The 26,644-nt window shown below is 40.4% G+C and overlaps 1 protein-coding gene across 1 annotated transcript; it reads left to right on the forward strand.

The window, feature by feature from the left end:
* The first annotated feature begins 1,403 nt into the window (after window positions 1-1,403).
* LOC127530955 (ATP-dependent RNA helicase DDX55-like) lies at window positions 1,404-15,699 on the forward strand. Its single transcript, XM_051938962.1, has 8 exons — window positions 1,404-1,409; window positions 5,235-5,285; window positions 7,697-7,783; window positions 7,917-8,008; window positions 8,521-8,583; window positions 9,131-9,280; window positions 14,729-14,781; window positions 15,644-15,699. Exons 1-8 carry the CDS (start codon window positions 1,404-1,406, stop codon window positions 15,697-15,699), a joined length of 558 nt encoding a protein of 185 aa, XP_051794922.1.
* Window positions 15,700-26,644: the final 10,945 nt, after the last annotated feature.

Below are 26,644 nucleotides of genomic sequence, written 5' to 3' on the forward strand. Positions count from 1 at the left end.
TCATCTAGATGATTTACACAGGGAAAGGAGAGAATTGGTTCTTAGGGAACATGGAAACATCTGGGAAGTAAAAGAGAATTGCAGCTCACCATTGGATATGGAGTTCACAATGAAAGAGCTAAAAACAGCTTTGCAAGGCACAGGTAACACGGCTCCAGGACAAGATCAACTATGTTATGCAATGTTCCGTCAGCTTCCTGAAGTAACAATGCAAATAATATTGAATCTTTTCAATAAAATATGGAGAGAGGGACAGATACCTAGGAGTTGGAAGGAGGCAGTTATTCTGCCTTTTAGCAAGCCAGGAAAAGATCCTGGAAATCCAATCAATTACAGACCTATTGCATTAACATCACATATTTGCAAATGGATGGAGAGAATCATAGTAAATAGATTAGCTTTTTATTTAGAGCAGAAAGGATTGTTGAATGTTAGGCAGTATGGGTTCAGGAAAGGGCGATCAACAGTGGATGCCTTAGTTAGAGTGAGTAATGAGATTGAAAAGACTTTAAAAATGAAAGAGGTTATGATTATTGTTTTTTTTGATATTGAGAAGGCATATGATTCAGTGTGGAGAGATGGTCTGCTCATTAAACTTAACCAATTGGGTATTGGTGGAAGAGTTTATAACTGGATAATAAATTTCTTAACGGATAGAAAAATTAAGGTAAAAGTAGGAACAACGTTGTCTCAGGATTTTGAGGTAGAAAATGGTATTCCTCAGGGAAGTGCCATTAGTCCAATATTGTTTAATATCATGATTAATGATATTTTTTCAAATCTAAATTGGAATATTAATTCAGCCCTCTATGCAGATGATGGTGCTATATGGATGAGAAGCAGAAATGTGACTCATGTAATCAAAAATGTGATGAATGCGATTCAGGAGGTAGAGAGGTGGTCATATGAATGGGGGTTCAAACTTTCAGTCAGTAAATCTTGTTACATGATAATAACAAATAAAAGGGAGATTAATAATATAAATCTAACGTTGTATGGGCAACCTGTGCAGAAAGTATCTGAGTTTAAGTACCTAGGTCTATGGCTGGACAATAAATATACATGGAAAACTCATATTCAACATTTAGAAGCAAAATGTAAAAAATCAATAAACCTTTTACGAGCTGTTGCTGGGTGTAATTGGGGAGCAGACAAACAAGCATTACTGGACATATATAAAGCACTGATGAGGTCGGCCATAGATTATGGTTGTATAATATATGGAGCGGCAGCAGTAACTACTCTCAAAAAAATAGACAGGTTACAATATAGGGCTTTGAGAATCTGTACAGGACTCATTAAAACAACACCAACTAATGCAGTCATAATAGAGGCAGGAGAAGTACCTCTGGAGATAAGAAGAGATATATTTGCATTAAGTTACTGGGTAAAATTAAAAGGGTATGGAGGTGAGAACCCCGTGACTAATACATTAAAACAGTGCTGGGAGTATTCCACATTTAAAAGGAGAGGCTTTGGATGGGAGATAAATAATAAGGTGAAACAGCTCAACATGGAGAATTTGGATTTTGCAATAGCTAATCCAATAAGTAATGTTCCTCCATGGTTGTACCCAGAAATAAAAGTGGATATGTGCATTTTAGAAAAGAAAAGAGAATGGTGTAGGGCAGAAACTGGGATAAAAGTAAATACATATGTGAGGCAAAATTATTACAGCCACCTTAAAATATTTACAGATGGATCAAAAAATGAACATGAATATGTGGGTGTTGGTATTTTTATCCCAGATTTCAATATATGTATATCTAAAAGAATTTCGAATCAGTTATCAGTTTACACAGCAGAGGTGGTGGCCATTATTGTATGCTTGCAGTGGGTGGAGGAAGTCAGACCAGAACGGGTGGTGGTGTGCACTGACTCTGCAGCAGCTTTACAAAGTATACAGACAACTAATTCAGACAGAGAAGATCTTCTAATGGAAATACAACATAGCCTATTTAGACTACATCGGGGTGGTGTGGATGTACAGTTTTGTTGGGTACCAGCACATGAGGGGGTGAAAGGGAATGAGATGGCAGACAAATTAGCCAAAGCATCACTTAAGGGAGAAATAGCACTGCATATTCAATTAGGCAGAGGAGAAGGGGAAACAATAATTAAAAGGAAAGGACTGGAAAAATGGCAGAAAAAGTGGGATGAAGATAAGAAGGGTAGGGGATTTCATAAAATTCAAAAATCAGTGAAAGTTAATATCTACGAAGAAAGGAGCAGGAGGGAAGAAATTGTCATCTCACGTTTACGAGTAGGACACACTGGGCTTAACAATATCATGTATCTGTTAGGGAAACGAGGAGATGATTTATGTGAAACATGCAGAGTTAAAGAAACCGTGGAACATGTGGTGATGCAGTGTAGGAAATTTTCAGTGGAAAGGGAAATGTTGGAGAGGAAAGTTAAGGAGTCGGGTAGGAAGTGGAGCCTAGTTGGAATATTGGGAACAGAAGGAGAGGGGGAAGAGATAAGGAAAGGGAGGAGGGCGCTACTTGTGTTCCTGAGGGACACAGGGTTATTAAATAAGATATAAATAGGTAAATAGAAATGACTGAATGATGATACACACTCTTGTGCAGTAGGTGGCGGTATGCACCTTAAGTTGTTTGCGACCCGCCATTTAAAAAGAGAGAAGAAGAAGAAGAAGTCTTGGTGGCTGGTATTTTGACCAGTCCACCCTGGTGCCTCTTTGCTCTGTGGCTCTGTACTGTGGTTCTGTGTGGTCTTTCGGTCTGGAAGCACTTGTGGTGGGTGCTACAGACAACTTTGACCTTAATGTTGGCTTTAGTTTAGTGTGGAGCCCTATGTGTCAGTGGAGACTGAGGCTCCAATTCATAGTCTGTCAACTGTGTGTAGAAGCCACTTTGTATTTTGAGCTTTTGTGAACTGTGCTCAGTATGTATACTTCTTCAGAGGCACCAGTTTTGTTTAGTTCGTTTTGTACACCTTTTGTATTAGTTTTTGTTCCTGGTGGTGGGTGTTGCTTCTGTAGTTTGGTTTGGCTAGGGAGTTTAGTTGTTTTCTTTGTGTTTAGCTTAGTTACATACTCTGTTAGCCTTCGTTATGTTTTATTCCGTTCTTTGTTTTGGCAGCACCCACCAGTCTTGTGTTTTATTGTCACTTTTTCGTTCCTTTTACTACTAAGCAATAAATCCCTTAACCAAAACCAATGCCATCTGGTTATTTTGTTGCATCCAGTCAACCCCTAGAGGTTGGATCGTAACAGTAATACAGTTGTCCGTGTCATGCTGAGATCATGCATTTACAAGTTTATTAAAAATGAACCGCTGTGTTCTCTGAAACAATGTTTTGCCACCATTGTTGTCATTCTGAAGTGGGTCAATGACATCATTTAGTTCTTGCAAATCCCTGTCATTCAATGGGGAAAATCCTCTTTGACAGTTCAGCCCAGAGGAAAATTTTACTGCTCAAAGCTTGCTCTTCTACAGCTCAGGAGACAAATTTGAGATTCTCATGTCAGCCTCATTTTAGTTTCTATTTTGTCTAAAGGTTTCTCATATGTTTCTCCTAAAATTCACTAGGAGAAATAGGTGAGACAGGATAATTAGAAGGAGTCATACTTGAGACTTGTGGGAGATACCTTGCTAATCTCAATACAGTGTTTTTAATGGCTCCTTTATTTCTCCTCCGGAAAAGAAAATGAACAATAGTGGAGCTCCTATGGAGCAATATGTGAGACTCACTCACAGATCCACATGAGCATGACAGACTTGGAATTGAACCCCGGTCTTCTGGGTGTGAGACAGCTACTCTACCCACTGAGCTATGCCACCCTATGCATATATTAATCTGCACACACACACACCTTACAAATGCTGCAACAAATAAGAAGTTTCCAGGATACAGCCTAAACATCTTGAGGCACTTATAATAATATATGGTGACTTCAATCATGTCACCCTCTCCTCCCACTTGACTGGATTTATCATTCTAAACACCACGGATCATCCACTCATAATATCGTGATGGGCCCCTCTCTTGACTGCAGGACGGAAAGATATAGAAGATCTTTGTACCCACAGCGATCAGGCTTTATAATTCTATAGCAAATAGTAGATGAGCTGACAGACAAATGAATTTCCCTTTTGGGATGAATAAAGTAATCTGAATCTTTATTAATTAATTTAAAAAAAATATCATGTGGATTACAATAAAGTCAACATGATAGATGATTAAAAACAACCAAAACGTTGATCTGAGTCTGAGAATTCAGTGAGCGCTTGTGGAGATCTCTTCATTTGTTCTCTCTGAGCTTAGTATGAGATGCATGAACTGAAGCTGGGATGAGAACAGATTGAGTTCTTAGAGAGAGCTCTCTGATTTCTCTGCCTGAGATCACAAAGAGACAGAAAAGTTGAGAAACTCTGAGAATTATATGAGAGCTTGTTGAGATCTCTTCTGAAACTTTAAAGGAGACTAAACTGAGATTTAGTGCATCTTATTGCTCAGGAGAAAAAAATGAGACACAGGAGAAATAAGCCTTAGTCTCAGTTTGGTGTCACACAGATCTCAAAGTTGTCTAGGAGAAGTAAATGAGACATTTTTGAGATCTCTTTTTGAATTTTCTTTTCCTCTGGGAGTCCTCGTCTCCCAGTGCCCCCCGGACCCCACCGAACCGTTACTGGACCCCGCCATACATACAAACATAAACGATGCCTCTTTCCCATCGTTGTAAGGCACACAATGTGCTACAAGCCCAGTTTTATCAAAAGTAGCTGTCTTTCAAGTTGCAGAAATAACGTTGGGGTCTATGGAGGGAACAGGTACGGTCTGCAAATTGCAAAACCACTGCAACAGCCAAGAGAGACACAAATATTCAATAACCTCACTCTGATACACTTTACTGTCACCAGAATCACTGCAGCCTTCAACTTGCTCCAGTGTTATTCCTGCAGCTTGAAAGGCAGCCACTTTTGATAAAACTGGGCTTGTAGCACTTTGTCTGCCTTACAACGATGGGAAAGAGGCATCATTTATGTTTTAACAATCTATATCTAATGAGTTATTGATGCCGGAAGTCTGAATCTGTGAATGTCTGTTCAATTTTACTGAACTGTGGCCCCGAGGAGTCGTGGTGGGCGTCCTTTATTTTTGTTTCTGAAAGGTGGCAACCCTATGTACAGGTGAGCGGTAACTTTAAAACATCGTGTCAACTCTGTGCTGTAAACACGCCTTCTGATCTCATGTTGTTCTCTCTATAGTCCGCCTGTATTCCGCTGTTTATGAGCAACAAAGATGTGGCTGCTGATGCGGTAAGTGTTTAACCAGTTAACTAGAACTTCTAGTTAATTTGTTGAACTCAGTCAGGACAAGATGTAGGACTTATTTCAGACCTACAGTGTCCAATTGACTGAATGACCAAAAAAAGTCTGGAATCTGCCTGGAAACCTCACGATTATCATTATTTTTATTATTATCAGAAATTTAGATTTAAAAAGACGTATTTTTTTCTGTAGCAAAGCTCTGTAAGTAGTACCGTTCTCTGAGGTCTGCTGTTCTCTTAATGTCAAGATGTACAGAGTGGTTATCTGACTTGTCGTTATGCCCTCTACAACATCAGGAAGATCAGACCCTTCCTTTTTTTTTTTTTTTGTCTGCATATCCGCTCACAAATGACACCAACCACCCATGGTGTCATTGCTTAAGCTTCATGCAATTTTTTTCTTCTTTGTGACTGTGACCATCACCTGTCCTCATGGCAAATTAACCCATCATGTTTATTTCAAGCTGTTTCCTACATTATGCCATTGAGGGCTGTGCACACCCAAGTGAAACATAAAACAAACACAGGACAGACAAAAAAGTGAGGCATAGACAGTGTTCTGAGAGAAAAGGTGCATTTTATTTATTTGTGCTCTTTAATTCACACCTTGAAACCAGTTACAAATCTAAGACCCTTCACAAACACCAGATACAACAGAATCCCAACTGGATCAATCATGAAGATGTCAGGAGGCCACAGGAAGGATAGATGAAGCAGAGTGAGATCCACAGACACTAACCCAGCAACCTCCACTGACTCAGCGACCGGAGGAACAAACTATTGAGTTTTGGTAGGTGCCGGTGTGGTGAGTCTGGCATGCATGAAAACCTCCACCAAAAGGAGGGAGCTGTCTCCTCCAGCCCAAGGAGGTCCACCCAGACCCCCCGCAGGAGCCACCGAGAGAGCCAGCCCGGGAGCCTGGAGCGACCCCCCCCCCCCCCCCCCCCCCCCCGCCAGAGCCCCAAGGCCCGCGCAGCAGAACGGGCCATAGCGGACCCCCACGGCGCCCCACCAGGCAACCCCACCACCCCTCACCCAGCCACCCCCCCACCCCTCACCCAGCCACCCTCCCCCCTACCAGGCTGCCCCCCCACCCCATCCAGCTACCCCCTCTCTACCCCTCCCACCCCCAGATCCGGGAGACCACCCTCCCCTGGCAACCTGCGACAGGGGACCGGGCAACAGCACTGCAAGGGCGAACGAGCCCAGCCCACCCCCAGCTGCCCGGAGAGATGTGACACCGAGGGAGGGAGGGAGAGGCAGGAGCACCAGGGGAGGCACAACAACCCGGGCCCCCAGGCCCAGCAGGGAGAAGCCCCGGAGGCCACGCCAATAAACCTATTGTGATCTTACCCTGTAACTTGGTTCACCAGTTCCCTGACTGGCGAACACTAACCCTGCACCGTGAATGTGACCCACCCAAGTGTATATACAAGTGTGTGTGGTGCAATGGAATTGGGGGCAGGTGAGGCAGAGCAGAGGGTAACGAACCCCCCACTCCAGTCTCCCCGTAAGCCCAAAATGTGAATGTGTATGTAGTGCGTTAAAATTGGGGGAACTAGTGGCGGGGTGGGGGCATAGACGGGGTGTCACAGATCACACCCTTCCTGACCCAACAGGCCACACAACTTCTGGTTCAGGCTCTTGTGATGTCACGCATTGACTACTGCAACTCTCTTCTGGCAGGTCTCCCTGCATGTACAGTCAAACCTCTACAGATGATCCAGAATGCAGCAGCACGTCTGGTCTTCAACCTGCCCAAAAGAGCTCAAGTCATTCCCCTGTTCATCTCCCTTCACTGGCTTCCAGTTGCAGCCAGAATCAAATTCAAAACTCTCCTCCTGGCTTACAAAACATTTACAAGAATGGCCCCAGCCTACCTAGATTCCCTGATCCAGGTCTACTCCCCTTCACGCCCACTTCGCTCTGCATGTGAGAGGCGCCTGGTGCTTCCAGCCCAGCACGGCTCGAAATCTCTAGCCAGACTCTTCTCCTCTGTTGTTCACAAATGGTGGAACAAACTACCAAACTCTGTGCATTCTGCTGAGTCCCTTTCTACTTTTAAGAGACAATTGAAGACTCAATTGTTCAGAGAACACCTAGGCACTTAATCTGACTCCACCTTAGGGGTAGAATAAGTCAGGTGGTCCAAAACCCAGCACTTATTTAGCGCTGACAAAGTTGAAAAAAATAAATGCATAAAAAAAAGGGGGCTGGGGGGGTGGTTGGCACTTCTTCTGCAACTTGATGGCAACACCTTTGGCCAATCGCACTCAAAGCACTTTTTGCACTTACTAAAGGTTTTTCCTTATGTCTGAATTCTTGCTTGTGTTGTACGTCGCTTTGGACAAAAGCATCTGCTCAATGAAATTGTACAATTGTAGACTCATTTCAGTGCAGGTGACTGGGAGTGGAAAGACACTGGCCTTCGTCATTTCTATTATAGAACTGCTCCTGAAGCGAGAAGAGAAACTAAAGAAGATGCAGGTGAGGATGGAGGCTCTTTCCTGGATGCTGGAGTGTTGCTGTCTAACACACAGAGTTGGAAAAATTCGAAGCTCATTGATAACGTCTCATAAGTACAAAGCCTTGAAAACGCGTTTAATGGTGTTCTCTGCAGGTTGGTGCCTTGGTGGTGACTCCCACCAGAGAACTGGCCCTCGAGATCAGTGAAGTGATGGAGCAGTTTATTCAGAAATTTCCCCAGTTTACGTAAGTAGAAGGTCACTGCAGGGTATGTTCTTTGAGCTGAAATGATCTGCTGCTTACCTAATGCTGGCTGTTTACTATAATGGCAAAACCAACATTACCTCTCAGCTTTAGTCCATCATCTATACACCGCTTAATCCTCAATATGGTCATGGGGGCTGGAGTCTATCCCAGCTGACTGAGAGTGAAGGCAGGGGACACCACTCTATCACAGGGCTACATATAGAGACAAACAATCACACTCACATTCACACCTACGGACAATTTAGAATTACCAGTTAACCTCAGCATGTTTCTGGACTGTGGGAGGAGTCCGGAGGAAGAAAATGCAAACTCGATCCTGGGAAGGCTGGGACGCAAACCAGGGCTCTTCTTGCTGCAAGGCGAAAGTTCTAACCATCGATCCACTGTGCAGCCATCTAAAAACCACAGTTGTGTAAATGTTAGAAATGGCATCATTTCTCAGAAACCTGTTCTTCATCTGTTTTTGTGTTTTTCTACTTTTTGTGTTTCAGGCAGATTTTGCTAATTGGTGGCAACAACCCAATAGAAGATATGGAGAAGTTCAAGGATCAGGGGTATGTCAGTCAAACCTATGAAAATGTTATTTGTGTAGCAGCTTTTAAACAACTTAGTTCAAAGTGTTTCATAGATGAGGGGGAAAAGCTGATAATGACGTAGCCCTAACCCAAACATAGAGCACAATAAAGCGAGACAGTAAAACAATCAAAACTAGACATAACAATGGTATTTAATGGTGTCATTCTGGAGCTTTGTTTGAGCTTTTTCACCAAATGATATTGGTTCATATAAAAGCAGGTTCTTGTTGGATACCCAAAAGTACCAGGGCCTTCAGTTGATAGGTGTTTCTTATTTGAAAGGGAAAAGGTGGAGAACATCTGCAGATAATGAATTTAATCACACTTGTCTATGTCTACACAATATCTGGACTTGGCTAATGTAACTTAGTTTGATTGAAGCAAATATGCACATAAACAATCTGATTCACTATTTCTTGCTGTTTAAGTAAAGTCTGCTATCCCACGGTCAAATAGTTAATAAGAGAAAGCAAACAGAATTATTGTCTTTCTTGCCGACTTACATTTGTGCGTCTTTGTTTGCTAGGGCCAACATTGTGATTGTGACACCAGGTCGTCTGGAGGACATGTTCAGGAGGAAGTCTGACGGTCTGGACCTGGCCAGCTCAGTAAAGAGTCTGGATGTGCTGGTGCTGGACGAGGCTGACAGACTGCTCGACATGGGCTTTGAGGCCAGGTATAGCATCTACATGAATATTTACTTCTTAAAAAATGTATTATGTACAATATATTGTGTTTTTTTTTTTAATGTTCTTCGGGCTCTGTTTTTCCACCACATTCAGGTTAAATTAAAATAATCAATACTGCATTTAAAATGTCATCATTGACTTTAGTAAATGTATACTACTAACTGTGACAGGTTCAACCTTTTTAAAACACAGTGCTCAAGCATCACGGTGCGAAAGTAGTTGGACACTTGGTAACTAAATGTTAAACCGTCTGAACCCCAAATAGTTTTACTCCTTAATCCAATGAAGTTCATAGTGTCTAAAGTTGATGAAGACGGAAGGCTCCATCGAAACATGTCAGGTATAATTACGTGTCTGATCACAGAAAATAAGGTTAAAACGTTATAGTTTTACTCCTGTCACCTATTGACTCACTGTGGGCTCATTTTTCACAGTACAACCATGGCTAGAAGTACAGAATGACACACCTGTAATGCCATGAAGAAAATTTATTTTAATTTGAATTTCATTATATTAATAAACACATACAACCTTCTGCAGGTGCTCACAGGTGTTACAGGCTCTGGGAAAAAATGTGTTCTATGGACTACAGATACTTTACTTTTGTGTCTTGTCTCTTTCTGTTTTTTCCTGAATCTGATGAGAGTAGTTTATTTTTACTCAGCCAAGGAGGCAGAACCTAGGCGGAGTTATGTAATGATTGGCATGCGTTTGTCTGTTGATCTGTGAATCTGTCTGTTAGCAACATTACTCAAAAATAGAACAATGTATTTGGATGAAATTTTCAAAGAAGGTCAGAAATGACACACGGACCACGTGATTAGATTTTGGCCGTGATGCAGCTTATAGTCAGGATCCACGGATTTGTTAAAGAGTTCTGTATCATTGCTAGATAACGGCACAGCGTCACTGTAACTATGACAAGTGAGCACCATGTTAGCTGCATGATGACGATCACATGATTTTGATTCTACTACAAATTGACATCTGTGGACTTATTGGGATTTATCTGTCAGAAATCATAAGATTGAGCAGCCTTGGTGGAGTACTGCGCTCTTAGAGTGCTTTAGTTTTTTTGCAAATTCAAAAAAAAAGAGAGAGATTTTGAGGTAATTTTTTGATTTGAATTATTTTGCCAGTGAACTTAAAGTTGAAAAATCTGATGATTCTTTCAGTGTATACAGTTTATGGCTGAAAAATGATGACATTTTGGTGATATTTTTGAAGACATGTCTTTCAAAGCCAACTGCAGGTTTTGTGGTTGGGAACATTATTGTAATATCCGTTCTTTTTTCAAGCTTAATGTGCTGAGTTTGAAGTGCAAAACATATGCAGCTGTCCAGATCCTGAGTCTGAAGTGTATTAAAGTCATTGGGGGGGGGGACTGTATTTTTGTTGTTAAAGCATTACGTATCAACCAAGTATTGTATGATTTTTACACTTTTCTGGTTTGTTAAAAAAGGACATGCAATACAAAAAAATAAAAAAAAAATTCAAATTTTAGGGGTGCTGGGATTTAAGCCCAAAAATGGGCTAGAAACTGGACTCCAGACTGGAACCTCTTTCCAAAAGAATTGATGCCACAAACTAAAAAACCTCGTGCAAAAGCTGGCACCAAGAAGAAACCAGTGAAGATATCGCGCAAAGAGACAGAAGACATGCTGAGCAAATTAGATGCACTGGCAAAGAATGATGACAGAAACCCTGAAAAATCGGATGATGAGACTGAAAAGAAACCTGGGAATGAGGAAGAAGAGGAAGTTCAAGCAGAAGAGTATGATGAAGAGGATATTGAAGAGGAAAACGATTACATTGACAGTTATTTCGACAATGGTGAAGATTTTGCTGCAGACAGTGATGACAATATAGACGGTGAAGCAACTTACTGAGACAATGCGACTCAGCCGTTGAAACTCAAGCGAGCACGCACTGTTGAATTAAACCACCATTGTGTGGTTGTTTCTGTTGGTTAACTATTGTAGATACATTGGGAGTACTGTTTGAAAGAGGGGGGCTGTATTTCTGTTGTTAAAGCATTACGTATCAAGCAAGTATTGTATGATTTTTACACTTTTCTGGTTTGTTAAAAAAAGGACATGCAATACAAATTTTTTTTTTAAAAATTCAAATTTTAGGGGTGCTGGGATTTAAGCCCAAAAATGGGCTAGAAACGCTTATGGTGGTGCTGTGAATTCAGTTGAACTTAAGATGAGTTAGTGTGTTGTCGTCCACTAGATGGTGGTAGAAGATCGAGACACAAGAAGATGCTGAACTCGACTCCTATTGATGCAAAAACGACAGTACCTCACAGATATTCAGCATCAACAGGTATGCACACTGACATATGGCTGCACTGTACTGTCAATACACCTTTATTTTCACCAGCCCACAATATATCTGTATGAAGATTATGACACCGATGCTGCTGTCAGCTTCATTTTAGAATTTAATCAAATAGGATTCATCCTTTGTTTTGATCAAGAAGCTACAGGAGACTTAAATAGGAAAATGTTTGTAGAGTTCATCATGTGGATCTTGTTTTATTCACTTTTTAAACAATTTTTGCTCTCAGAAAGACACACTGAGGAACAAGAGTTATCTTTTTTTTAAATAAAAGAAATCACATCACAATCAAAGCAAAAGACAAAAACACAGCAGCTCCGCTGATTGTCAAAATCAATCTCGACTAGTCTCTTAAAAAGTAACATTTTGTGAGCACTTTTGAAACTGGATTAGATGTGATCAATAGTCATTACCCTCCTCTCTCTGCTCGAAGAAATAAAGTTGATTGATTTGTAGAAAACCAACATGAAACATGTGAAGACTGTTTCCCTGTGTGACTCCTTCTCAGCTGCACTAAGCAGGTCACACACTTCTAATTCCAGTTTATTGCGTTAAGTATAAGCTTTAGGACAGCTGTGTTTAATGCTGCAAAGAATTCAGCGTTTTTATGGAGATTAAACTCCCGCTGTTTGTAGGGTGTTTGTTTAAAAAAAACTCTATGAAACACACAGTGTTCCAAAGTTATTCTAATTTTAGAAGAACTGAATGTTTTGATGTAAAGACAGAAAGGTTTGTGAAACATACTGTAGATTAATCCAATCTTCAAAAAGAGATATTCCAAAATAATTTACAGAAAAGTCCAAGTGCTTTCTTGGAATTTTCAAAATTTTATGAAAATAATGGATGTTGGAATTCCTAATAAATGACATTTTTGTCCAATATTCTTCTTGAAATAAAGTAAAATATTTTTTTCAATGAATAATGCCAAACAAAAAGAAAAAACTCCAGCATGTCGTGGTTAACAAAATGTCCCTTCAATTGCTTTCCACTGGCAACATTAATGGCACTGATGCATTTCTTGCCACATGTATTATCGTTTCCATTACATGTTTCTGTCAGTAACTACCACATAATGGTTCATATAATAATTTTGCCAATTATACTGTTATTCTTTTAAGGTAAAGTTACTATGTGGTTTCTTGTGTTTAAACAATGGCCAAACCAAAACCTGTTACATTCTCGTCCGGTACTGATTTGCAAATTAAACTGACAGCTGGATGGGACACACATTCATGTATTTTACAGCTACCAGTGTTGCAGAGACCAAATATCAGAAATAAAGAGGAGTGTAAAAATGCTGATGTGATGTTTGTAGTTGGATTCATGTATTTGTTTCTGTTGCCCCATTGTGGCCAAAAGAGGTATTGCATGTTGAAATCATTTAAGAATCGTTCCAGTATTGCAATAACTTTGTAAGTCAGTTCTCAGAGTTTGCATCGGAAAAAGAAAATCTCAAGCAGTACCCTCCCTTTCCACTGATGTAAGACAAGAACTAGACGCAGTGTTCCAAGTTGGCGCCTCATTCATTAACATTAAAGCTGCACACCGAGTGCATACACTATAAATATATTTCAGGCTGGCTGACTTCCTGTCTGCTCATCTTTTTACATTTTATTGGTCATAATGCATCAGATTCAGTCATTAATGACTTTGAGAACAACTCAATATTCATTTTGCATCCTTCCCTGTAGAAATAATTGTGAATCAGCCAGTGGGAGTTGTGCTGTATCGAATGGACACCACGCCTGGATGTCCTTCCAGTTCAGTCTCTGGGTTTTTTTTGATCCCACGCAGTTGACCTCACTGCTGTGTTTATCTATTTGCATGCAGACTGAGGTTCCTACTTGAGCTTATACAAAAAACATCCACAACAGCACAGGTAGCAGTGCAGTGACTTTAAATTCGGGTTAATGTGTCACTTAATGTCTTGTTGTGTCCCTAGATGGAAGAACACTATAAGTCAGTCCTGGAAGAAGGAAAAGCATGCGATAGTGTCTCAGTACTCTGGAAATGTTCTTCAAATGGTGGAACACAGTTTTTTATTTATGTTTCTAATGTGAGATCGCTCAAAGATGAGTTCTGAAATTTCACTTGTTGACATGGTTTTGATGCCAGTGCTGCAGTTTCACATTAAGTTTCTCTTTAAGTTTTACCACTATTGACCAAGACTTCAGTTTTCTCCAGACTGAGCTGTAGAAAACTCTCTGACATTCACAATTTGATTTAAAAAATGGAATTCAAAGGAGTTTGGATTGGCTCTGTGTCATCAGGACACACAGCCATATAAAGATGTGTGTCATCAGCGTAGCTATTGAGCCCCATGTTGTGTTGATGTTGATGTGTCACTGCTGCGTTTATCTAGAGTCTAGACTGAGGTTCCTACTTGGGTTCATATGAGAAACAGCAACAACTGATTCCTTTGTACGAACCTTCTGCTGCTGCCGCCTGTCCAGACCGACCTCCAGCAACTTTCATTTCTCGTCCACCACGGCTCGCTGCGTGTCGTCTAACTGTGATTAATGGAAGACAGTTTCAGGGGTCAGTACGCTGACGGTCAGTTGGAACTGTGTGGTGACAGAGTGTCAGTGACTGAAGAGCAATGAACTGTACAAGCAATCAGCATGCAGGGGTGCTTTTCCTCCCAATCGTTTGATTGGAGGTCCCACTTTAGTAGCACAGGTAATAATACCTCTACTGTCTGGACTCTGCAGGGACCTCAGCATAAAGACAGCAGATATGATTTCTTCTCTTAAACATCCATGCTGTGCATTTATTGACAATATACGTCTACGGAGAAAATTTATTAGAGTTGATGCACGGATGGATGCTTGATTGGCGGTATGGATGGGTTAATGCAGGACAGGTTAATGGATGGATGGTGAAAAGTGAGTTAATGTGTGCAGGGTGGATGCTGAGTGCTGGAACAGGCCACAGATCCAGATCAATGTGTGTCGCCTGACTGTGAGAGCAGAATGTGATCAATCAATTGCGGGGCCACAGCTCACTGACATGATGACTCTGACCTTGGATAGACACCATTAATTAAAACTCTGTCGAGCTCTTTATCACTCACTGCTCCCTCCTTCTCGTAGACGGCCCATCAGTCAGCGGCAGCAGGAGGCCGTCAGCCAACGAGCGGGACAAAGTGAGAAGTTAGACCTGTTTACATCACCGCATTATGCAACATTATCAAACATGTGTGGCTCGAATTTTAAACACCCGGGTTCGACTCACAGCTCACACACTTTCAAATCGATGCTGAGCCTGCAAGAAGTGAGAAAAATCAATCAAATGTGCTGCACAATAAAGCGTTTATGGTCTTTCAGTTCACACACAGAAATAAGGTCTGAGCGCCACATAAACCTGAAACATAATTTACTACAACTGCAAAGTACTGCTGGTTCTACACAACGCTATACGGCACCAGTCAAAATACAAAGAATATTGACTGAGCTGTGGCCTTTTAAAAAGAAATTCTTAGCTTTGATTATACTCCTTTGTGGGTGCACAGACAGCTGCAGATGTGTGGTGGTTGTTATGTGATTATTCTCGAGGTGTATGAAGTACAGTTGGTGGACGCAGCATGGGATATCTGGAGATTTTAGAACTTCAGGATGTGCCTGGGCTACGTCAATGGAAAGTATGTACAAATTAAAGCACCTCTAAAGTCCAGCAGTTACTAGTTTAATTGTAACTCCTTTAATGATGAATTATAAATGGTGTTCATTACTGAGAATCTCCTCAGACCAAATATTAGTTTTTAGCACCACTTGTTTGTACGTGGACCCTCACAGATTTGTGTAGATAATCAAATTTAGATCATGCAAACCCTTGTGAATAAAAGTATGAATTGGACTTCATGCTACCTTTCTAGGGGGAGTGTGCTTCCAAATATGAGGAATAGATCTTGCTTAGGTATTCTGTGTACCGCACACTACCGCCAAGCATGTGCACCACTTTCCTTGTAGCATGGTCACTTTTTGGGCTGTTTGCGGATGTGTTTTTAGGGGTCTACATGAATCCTCGAAGAATTTCAGAAGATGAGAAGATTGACTGGTCTTAGGGGACCCTGACCCATTGGGTCCTTGTGCTTGGTGAATCCTTGTTGTAATCCATCCATGTCAATAAGCAGTTTCAAATGCAAATGAAGTGTCAACTTGTGTGGCACTCTTAATTCAACTGGAGAGTGCTATGCAAATTAATTACAGAACTGAAAAATGATTACAATAAATACTAAAAACAATACTCTACACCCATATACACATTATGATTTAAATGAAGGACTCCTAAAACTGAGGAACTGAGGTAACACTATCATAAATGGATGTAAACATGTCAAAATTTTAAAAATCAAAATAAGATAAAATGGACCAATGTATATAAATGCAAAGTCTGTTATTTAAAAAGAATATTAATGACAATTATTTAGGTAAATGGGATAAATTAAAAGCCAGACTAAAAGGTAGCTCTTGAGTGGGCCTTAATAATAAAAAGGATTCCTCACTGTGGGTTTTTGTTCTGACTCTTGGTTTAATTAAAAGGCCACTAGCAGAAGACCCGAGGGTTCATAGGATAAAAGCAAATCTAATAAATAAGTAGAACCAAGACCATTAAGAGGATCTCTAAATCAATTTTAAAACAGACAGGTAGCAGTGCAGAGGCTTTAAATCCGGTTTAATGTGTCGCTCTCTCTGTGGCCCGAGATGGAAACACATTATAATAGTCAGTCCTGCAAGAACTAAAAGCATGTAATCTCAGCATTGACTGCACTTTGACAATGTTCTTCCAATGATTAAATGCAGTCTTTTTATGTTTCTATTGTGAAATCAATCAAAGATGAGTTCTGAATTTTCACTTGTTGACATGATTTCAATGAAAGTGCTGCAGTTTCACATTAGGTGTTAGAGTGCCAGGTTTGTTAAACCCAAAAGCAGGCACACAGAGGCAGGCGGACACTTGAACAAAGATTTAATAAACAAAAACCCAAAGCTAACCAAAACTCCGTACAGGAGGTACTCAAAACAGAACAGGGCTCCGAACTAAACAAGAGCAACGAACAAAATCAGGCCACGACAAGGGCTAGAACTAAACACAAAAACGGAATAACTTAAGTCCAGGGACCGGGAGCTGAGGCGGGGACAGTGGGGGAAGTTCTCGGGACGGGGCAGGCAGCTGCCTGAACTCAGTGGGGAACAGACGACTGCAGGAATGCAGTGGAGACGGGTGGCTGTATAGCTGAGGCAGGGGCAGAGTTCCGGAGCTGGGCTGGGCAGGACAGAGCAGAGGACCGGGCAGGTGGCTGCTTGAACGCAGCAAGGACAGAAGGCTGTAGAGCCGAGACAGGGGCAGAACTCCAGAGCTGGGCCGGACAGGACAGAGCAGGCGGGGAGATCCAGAGCAAAGGGGAGACCGGAACAGAATGGCTGGTGGAGCGTCAGCAGTGGCAGAGACGGAAGCAGCAACAACCGAGACAGAGGCAACCCAGATAATGGCCCAGCACCGAGTGGTAGGGAGAGCCAGGTTTTATGAACCCGCTGATTGCCTATTGGAAGCAGCTGTGCTCCTCAGCAGCCACTCCCAATTAGCCAGTGCTGTCAGCTGGCCAGGAGCGCAGCACAGAGGAGGGAGGGGTCATGACATTTGGCTTCTCTATGAGTTTCCCTACCGCTGTCCAAGATTTCAGTTTTGAGCTGTAGAAAATTCTCTGATATCCCTAAATATCTAAAATACAATTAAAAGGAATTTGGATTTGCTCTGTGTCATCAAGACGCACAGCAATATAAAGATGTGTGTCATCAGCTTACGTACTGAGTATGCATATAACTGTCAAAAAGTATCTGACCTAAAACTGAACCCTGAGGAACCCCAAATGGATTTTAAACAAAAATAAATCTTAATCGGAAAGGTAAGATTTGAACCAGTTAAAAACAGGACCAGAGAGGCCAATCATTTTGTGAAGTATGTCTAAAAGCACAAAGCAACAGTATCAAAGTTAAGTAGTAAAAAGACAAAAGTTTTTTGTATTTACATGTTGGACCTCAGGTTATTTACAGTCATGACTGCAGCTGTCTCAGTTCAAAAACTAGGTATTTCTCAAAAAATGTCATCAAAGTTAATAAAATAATTGTACTTAAAATGGTGGATTGAATTCCGGTCTGTAGTTACTCAGTATTGAAGCATCTGTAAAATCTTCAGCAATGGAATCAAAAGAACAGGTTACTGGTTTTAATTGGAAAAATAACTTCAAGCATCTCAGGACCAACCAGGACAAATTTCTCCAATGTAAACGTCAGGTACAACCAATGGTTCTGAGGTGTTTTATTTATATAGCGCCACTTCATAATGTATTCGTCTCATAGCACTTCACAGAATAAGTTAAAGGCCTTACAGAGAACCCAACAATACCTATGAATTCCCTTTGAGCAATAAAGATTCATGTTTATATAAATTTCATCTAATATTTTCCATATTACCTCTGAAGTGGTGCAAAGTCTTCACATTTGGAGTTGGCCGATGTACTGCATAGATTTATAGTAACAAGAATTGTGTTATAATGCTGCTAAGAAGACCCCTCATTATGCCACCATTGCTCACCTTTCCACTTTCAGACTGAACCAAACACGTTGGTGTAATGCCGCCCCGGTTTGTGCTCCCATAATCTGAGGTGTGATGTGTAACACAACAGCGTTGGCGTCTGGTGTGACGCTTCACAGAGTTTCCTTTTCACACAGATACTGATTCAGCTCTGTTACTACCTTCGCTGTGGCTTAAAAAGGCCCAACAACGTCCTCCATTCTCATCTCTGTACATGAAGAACAGCGAGGCGGAATAAAGTCGCAACAGTCGTTCTTTGAACAGGTTGTGTGAATAGGACTAATGAGGAGGCATTGCAGGATTTTCATGGTTTCTCGTTAGAAAAAATAGAGGATGTGAGGATAGGAGCAAAATGAAAGAACAGAACTGGTCAGACGAAGAGGAAACCCTAAGAGATGAAACTAAGGATGTTCCTGAAACATTTGTTGTTATTTCGAAGATTTAGATTTCCCATACACTGACATTCAAAAGTTTGGGGTCACCCAGGCAATTTCATATTTTCAGTGAAAACTCCCACTTTTATCCATGTGCTAACATAAATGCACAAGTGTTTTCTAATCATCAGGTAGCCTTTCAGCACCATTAGCTAACACAATGTAGCATTAGAACACAGGAGTGATGGTTGCTGGAAATGTTCCTCTGTACCACTATGGAGATATTCCATTAAAAATCAGCTATTTCCAGCGAGAATAGACATTAACCACATTTCCAATGTCGAGACTGTATTTCTGATTCATTTAATGTAAAAATGGTTTTCTTTCAGAATTAAGGGCATTTGTAAATGACCTTAAACTTTTGAACAGTAGAATATATAATCTGGAACCTGAATCTAAGCAGAAAATGACTAAATTAACCATCAGATACAGTAAATCATGGACCAAGAATTACAACAATCTCCTCTGCAGTGTAGTGGAGAAGAGTAAAAGTCTCCCAGAATATATACATTTCAGTAAAACATCAACATGTCAAAAGCCTCAGGCCTGAGAGCTGCTGGTGTTGTTGCCAGTCCAACTTCATGGTAGCAAATATTCAAAAGCGAACTCTGAAGGTCCAAACAGGTTTAGTTTAATCAGCTCCCACTTGTGAAATTCAATTTGCATTGTGCTGTGAGAACCCGGAGCAGAAAAAAACTTATGAAAGATGTAACAGAAAGACATAGTCACGGAGGCTTTGTTTTTAAAAGCAATTTTTATGCAAAATATGAAACCAATAATAGCCAGAAACGGTGATTAAGTTCCCCACAATCGATAGTTTTATGGCAAATGTGCAGCAGCAAATGATGCATTAATTTTCCCCCTGGGTCCTCCTGATGAAAGGATGGTTCATTTTATTGACTGACAGCAAAAGGTCAGAGCAGGGGAACACCACCCCCGGGCCTTTAAAGATGAACGATGGAGCGATATTTCATGTGAAGAAATCAAAACAGGGCCTCTAAATGGAGCCTATGGGGAAAGGGAGACCCAGCTGCACTATTGACAGGAGGAAAATAAAAAAATAAAAATGAAGGCGCTCGCTCGGAGACGAGAGCCGGAGAGGGATCAAGTCTGACATTCTGACTGTCATTTAGCTGAATTCCCAGCTGACTTGCTTTTCCTTCCTACCTTTGGAAGACATTTAAACTATCATGCAAGCAAATACAAAGATATTATTAATGACTGAAGGAAGGAAGATTCTGCTGCTGCATTCTCAAAACTTGAACCGTGAAATATTAAACAGGGACAAATGCGTTTTCTGTAGGATATGGCATTCAAAACCTTATTCCAGGATCTATAATGCATCGAATAGATTTAATGATTTTTTTAATGCACAAATGTAATTAACTCATATTTTTTACTATAAGTATGTTGGACAGATTCCCCAAGAGAAAACATAACTGTTGCATCAAATGTTTGTTAATTTTTGCATTCTTGCAAATATCAAGAGGAAACAATGGAAAGGACGTTTAACAGGTTTGACAAAATATTGTATAAGATAAATTTTTGTGTCAGATATTGCTTAGAAAAATAAAAAAAAGTGAAACCAATTAAATGCAATGCCTAAAAAAAACAGAAAAGCAATAAGATTCAGGTACAATAGAATACTGAAATGTAATTATTATGCTAACTTAACACTATAGAAAAATAAAAAGTAATATTGCACACGATAATGAAACATTGCACCTAAAAAATGAAATATTACACATTACAGTGACAATGCTATGCCTGTAAGCAGAATATGACACATGAAATTTAAATATTGCATCTCAGACATGATAAGAAAAAACTAATATTCCACATTAAACTGGCAATGTTTAACACAAATGTGAGTTATTGGGCATGTAACCGAAATATTGCTCATGATTTTTAGCCAAAGTTGGTGGTGGCTGTTGGCAGGGATGATGTAGGCCTATCCTAAAGTGCATTAGGACAAAAAAAATAATCTTCAGCCAATGATAAACACAAATGCAACAGAGTTAGTCCTGATGCCAACGAACAGTGCAATGTTCAGCTGATGAATAGGTCGTTGAGTATTGTATAGATTGTTAATCTCCAGCAGAGCAGCCCCCAGGTATCACTTTCCTGTTGTCATTTTTCTCTGTGGTGTCATTATCTTGTCAACAATTAACACCACAATAAACCTTGATGCTCTGACAGATCCATGCTTTATTTAAGGTGACGCCTTCTGCCCCCCGGCCAATGTTTTCCTTCCATTTAAGAGATTTGTTTTCCACTTGTCGTCACTTCTTGACGGCTTGAGCCTCAGCTGTAGGAAAAGGAGTGAACCCAGCACTTCTCCAAGCAAAAACAGAACACAAACAGCCCGAGTTGATGAGTGAAGGACCTAAAGGCAGACACCAACAGCAGGTATTTGAGGAACAAAAGGTGGGCTTCAATCAAAAAGCTGAAACACAACAAAGCACAGTCCAGATAAATCAAAACCATGGGGCAAAAATTAACCAAAAATCCCCAAAGAGTAGGCAGATGAACAGGACAAGAGGGAGGCAAACAGGACAGACTGACAATGACAAGGCTGTTTATACACTCAGAAGTGATTGGGGAGACAAGACACAGGTGAAACTAATGAGGGCGATCAAAAAAGGATCGAACCTGAGACAAAATTAGGAAGTGAAGCAACAAGAGACACACAAGGGCAGTGAATGTCAAAATAAAGCAGGAAATAAACAGAACAAAACCCAAGACCATGACTCTAACTGGTGTATGGATTGGACCAAATGAGTGTCCTGGATGCTGCTATTAGCTTTATTGCAATCCATCAGCTGGAGTATAATAAACCATTTTGTAATAAGTTGGTGGACTAATTAACATCATGAAGTGCTACTGACCATTAGAAAGCAGCAATGCAGTGACAGGTTCATTTACATGCACGACAAATGCATTACTATTGTTTAGATTACTTACTTAACATTTTAAAAACAAGTGTTTCTTTGAGATGTTTTGTTGAAGAACCAGATCTGGTAGAAAAGCAAATTCTTGTTGAACAAACTCAAAATTAAACCAGTAAATCCACAGTCAAAGCGCCGAAGGAGCAAGCGGAAGTGGTAAATGAGATTTTCTTTTCTGGGGACGATTTCAGTCATTTGAAATCAAACTGAATGAGAGAAAATGAAATTCTGATTTATCCTCTGGAATTACTCGAGAGAACAAAATTGGTAAATTGAAGAAAACAATTTACCAGAGTTTTGCAAGAATTTTGAGGGCAATTGTAGGCTATTGAACAAATTAATAACTAGTGGAGCATTTTCCTCCAACACTTTAATTCTTCTGTAATTACACTAAAGTGTTTACGGGGAAAGGATATCGAATTTAACAGCTGGTTAATAGAATTGTTATGTGATTGTTTGCTGGATATAAATTTCAGTAGGTTATTACCTGTTTTGCAAACTTTCTACAGCTGATACTTGGAATTCAGCCCTTCTCATGTGCAGTGGTTGGTAATTTATTTTCTATATGACCAGTCACCATTTTTTGGTCACTGAGCTCATAAAACAGCTTTATGACGTCCATGTTCTGAAATGGTTTCCATGAGCGAAGGGCAATCCAGTCTTTGACCCATTAAAGTGTTACAATAAAAGCATTAAAATCGTACTCAAAGTTAACATTATCTTCAAGGGCTCTGCTAGTGTAATAAAATCTCTGGTGCTGACTGACCTTTAATGTTCAGCCCAGTTCCATCCACACATTACAAACCACAGCTCGATTCAGAAATCATATCTGGAAGAAGCAGGTTTGGCCTTTGACTCTTGCAGAACTCCCCCGGAGGAGCAGAGTTTTGCAGAGTCACCGTCGTCTTCTAAATTACTTCCTTTAAGGCCTGTCTCCATTTATTTAATTATGCTTCTATCTGCACTGCTGTTAATAAAGTTTCTCTTCCTCTTGATTCTTCCCATTTGTTTCCTCTGCCTCGACTGTTCGATGGCCACCGACTGAGTTAATAGAAATGCTTTTTCTTAATCATGCTGTCTCGCAAGGTTCGCTGGTTTTACCGTATTCAGGCCACATTAGGGCAAAATAACAGGCGAGGAGAAGCTTTCTGTGAACCTCAAAGGCAAGACTTTCCCTGGAATCCGTCTAAGTTCACGTTTTCCTTTTCTTTCTCTTTCTGCCGCCATTCACAGCATCAACAGGGAGCTTAGTGCGAGCGCATGTGAGCGGGCCTGCATGTGTGACTAATCTACCTGCTCTAATGGTACCATTAGGGGGTTTCATCGGGGCCCAAATAGGCTGAGGCCTGCTCTTAATGGAGCCTGCGCGGCTCTAAACTGAAATCGCAGTCCAGTGGCTGGAGAAAGACATTTTGCTCCGGCAATAATAAGGCATAACAAGATCTGCAAAGTGTTCAAATGGTAAAATCAATACTAAACTGAAATGTTGCCATGGACACGTGGAAGCTGGTGGAGGAGAGTGGAGAGGCGCCAGTGATCTTGCGCTGGAATATTGAGGTTGAGTGTTGAATGGTTTTTATCTTCGGTGATGGAACAAGAAAAATGGCTGACCTGGAGGAGCAAACAGAATTTACCTTTTTTGCCTTGTTAGAAGAAAGTTTTAAGAACTGCAGGTGTATGAAACTCTAAAAATTTTATTGAACCTTGTGCTGTGTTCTGTATGAACCTTTAATGTTCTATTTCTCGAAGTCTGCCTGAACTTGAGTTAACTTCGCTAAGCTAACTCGTCCAAGTGGCTTCTGTTTCTGGTAGTGATTGCAAAACTTCAACAATTGTTAATGGATTTTTGCCAAAGGGAGTAAAACAGCACCATCCTGTGGTCATTTATAGGTTTTGGCTCATAACTTCTAAACCATGAGAGATGTCTGAGATTCTCTAGGTCAGGTCTAATCTTTCAGTACCAGTTCAGATTAAGATTCAACTTCCTGCAAACAGATTTTTTGAAATTTTTTGCACGTCTTCCACACAGTTCATCAAACTTTTGCCAAATTTGCACCAACAAAAAATCATGAATTGTTTTCTTTTAAGTGGTTGCCATCTGTGTTGTAGGCAGGACTCAGTTGACATGAGCTGCCTTTAACTGTCTAAAACCAGTTTGCTTTAGTTATTTTAATGAGTTCTCCTGGGATCCAAAGGGCCGGGCTTCTGTTCCAAGGTTTGTCTGTAGAAGTGCCTAATACCAACATCAGTGGACCAGCTGTGATTTTATTGTGTATGGATTCATGACATAGGAAAAAAATACAGCAAGAATTGCAGTGCATGAAGAATGACATGCCAGTTTTCAGATTAACAGTGTTTTGGATCAGGTCTAGTTATGATCAGACCGCTGCAGGGCAGGTCTGATTGTCCTGGGCTCACTTTTAACTTTTAAAAATCCAGTTATGTACATCTATGAGTCAAGTTTCTCAAAATTTTGGCCACAATTTCAACTGAAAGATGCAAATTTGAAGTGGTGCAAGTAGATGTGAAGTCTGTATCTGAGGTCTTTATCGCATGAATTTCCAGGGACAACATGGAAAAGTAGGAACTGGAGGGAAATAAAGTTCGGAGTTCAGTCAGACTCTGAACTTACTGCTTGAATACTCCTAGTTGGTGACTCCATTTCAAGACCAAAGCTAGTTTGGTTTGATTAAACACAGTCTCTCCTCCACAGCATTTATTGTTGGATTGTCTTTTTCAAAAACATTAAACTGTCAGGCATTATCCCACTTAATTTAGCAAGCAAAAAACAGTTTTGGATGGTTGTAGATCTTCCAACAAGCACAAAATTTTAAGCTTACTGAGGCCTTTCCCCAGTCAGTGTCATGCACAGCTACAGATGGATTTTGTGTGACTGTAGGAGCTTTATTCTGGTAACCACAAATGAATCTGAAGTCAGACTCATAGACTTCAGATCTGACATGCTAAGTTCATTCACTGAAGCTCAGATTTCCAAGTTTCAATGACTGAAACTGTGGCAGCAGCAGGATACATGTGAGCATTTTCAAAGATAGAAAATTTGCACATTTACTCACAACCCAACACAATGGTGACTTAATTTACTTGCTTATAGTTATGCATTATTCCTGACATGGAGACAGGATTGATCAGGATCGAATGATAAAGGAGATTGTCTACTTGAAACACAAAAAGTAGGAAAAGTTATTGAAAGTCTGATCTTTTTTAGCAAAGTTAAAATATGTTTCTGTCATATCAAGTTTGTTCTTTTTGGTGATTTTTTTTCCATATCACAGTAGAATATTTACAGAAATTGACTTCTTTTAAGTCAACTACCAACATATGCTATAGTTAAGCTGATAACAATGAAAACACACAATATTCTGACACACATGACTCTAAATTTAGCATCGTACGTGAGCAGAATTTTTAAAAGTAGATGAACTTTTTCCTATCATATACTCCACACCATCTCTTTTCTTTGACTACTTTGAGCTTTAGTCACTGTGACAACTTTATCTGTATTAGTCTATGAACATCGATAAGAAATAAGAAACCAGAATTTATCCATATAAGATTTCTTAACTCTTGCTACAACTGGATGATAGAATTCCCACATTCCAAGTCAAACATTGTGTTTATGACCTTTGGTATTTGTGACACCCCAAGGTTTTCCGTGGCGCCATCTTGCCACCCCCTATGAAACATTTCTAGATCCACCTCTGGCCACAGCTGTGAAGCACATCTGCATTTCTTTGTTATAAAGGTCACACAGGACATGGAGTTTAGCTACAAACAACTTCATCTACACGACTGTCAGACATAAACAAGACCCGCATGACTGCTGAGAGATTAATACTGTGGGGTCAATTGGCAGATGAAGAATTACAGGAGGATAATGAAGCGGCAGTGTCTGTCTGCCAGTCAGAGTGTCGACTGGTTTTTGAGGTGAAAGACAGTCGCTGAAGAGTCTTGTTTTTTCCCCCTCCTCGCTCTGAATGTCAGGTACAGTGTTAATGAGAAAAGCGTGGATGTCAGAGCCTGAACTCATGGGCAGTTTGCGCCGGTCTCCAAGGAAACAATTAAGACTCTCTTTTCACAGACAACCATAACGTTGTATTCCAGCATGCAGGAAATCTCTCTAATTCTCCTCTCTGTATATGTCCATCAATTAGGGATGTTTCTGAGAATCACAATTAAGTTTGTTTTTGTGTTTTTTACATGGAATTTGCTGAAGCTTTCATAGCATGCTGTACTTTCCAACGCTATTGAACCTGTTTCCAGACATTTCTGTTTACGTCTCGGCATCTTATGAAAATTCAAATTGCTGACACTTGAGATTTCTTGAGCACACAAACACAACCTGTTAGATTTGTTCTCTTATTCTCGCTGTCTCGTTGTCATCATAATGCAGGAGAAAAGTTTTAATTATCCAATATGTGAGCAAGAAGTTCTGAAGTCTGGGAGGTGAACTTGGGTTCAGTATCCAAATGGGAGTTTTGGCAACCAGTGTTCTGCAAGGAAACTGTCCTGACAGCATTTGATGACAGATGAAGAATATTAAAGATTAGCATGGTTAGGAAACTCTCCTGGTTGAACAGCTGCATAGACGTTTATCAACTGGATTAGAAAATGTTTCAATGCATAGAATGGGATTTATCTACACATGTGAAACACTTCTGACCCTGTATATGCCGAAAATCGTAGCATCACTGGAGCTACATGAAACCAATGTAGAAGTACCTTAAAACTGCATTATGTCTAACAGCCAATAGGGGGCGACTCTCCTGGCTGCTGAAGGAAGTTTGATAGTACCAAAGTCAATGAGTAAACGTACCAATTTCTCACTAGATTTGTTACCTCAGTGAACAATTTCCTTATGAGTTTAACGGTCTCTGTTGGTAGTTTCAAGACTTCTAAAAGACAACAAGATGTTCTTTCTGTAAACTATGGTTCAATTCAGAGGGAAATTGAAGATAACGTATGGTATGTTTTAGGGTGAGGGCTCTGTCCTGGTGTTCTCAGTTAGATCCAC

This window comes from Acanthochromis polyacanthus, chromosome 18 (assembly GCF_021347895.1).
Source record: "Acanthochromis polyacanthus isolate Apoly-LR-REF ecotype Palm Island chromosome 18, KAUST_Apoly_ChrSc, whole genome shotgun sequence".
NCBI classification, from domain to species: domain Eukaryota; kingdom Metazoa; phylum Chordata; class Actinopteri; family Pomacentridae; genus Acanthochromis; species Acanthochromis polyacanthus.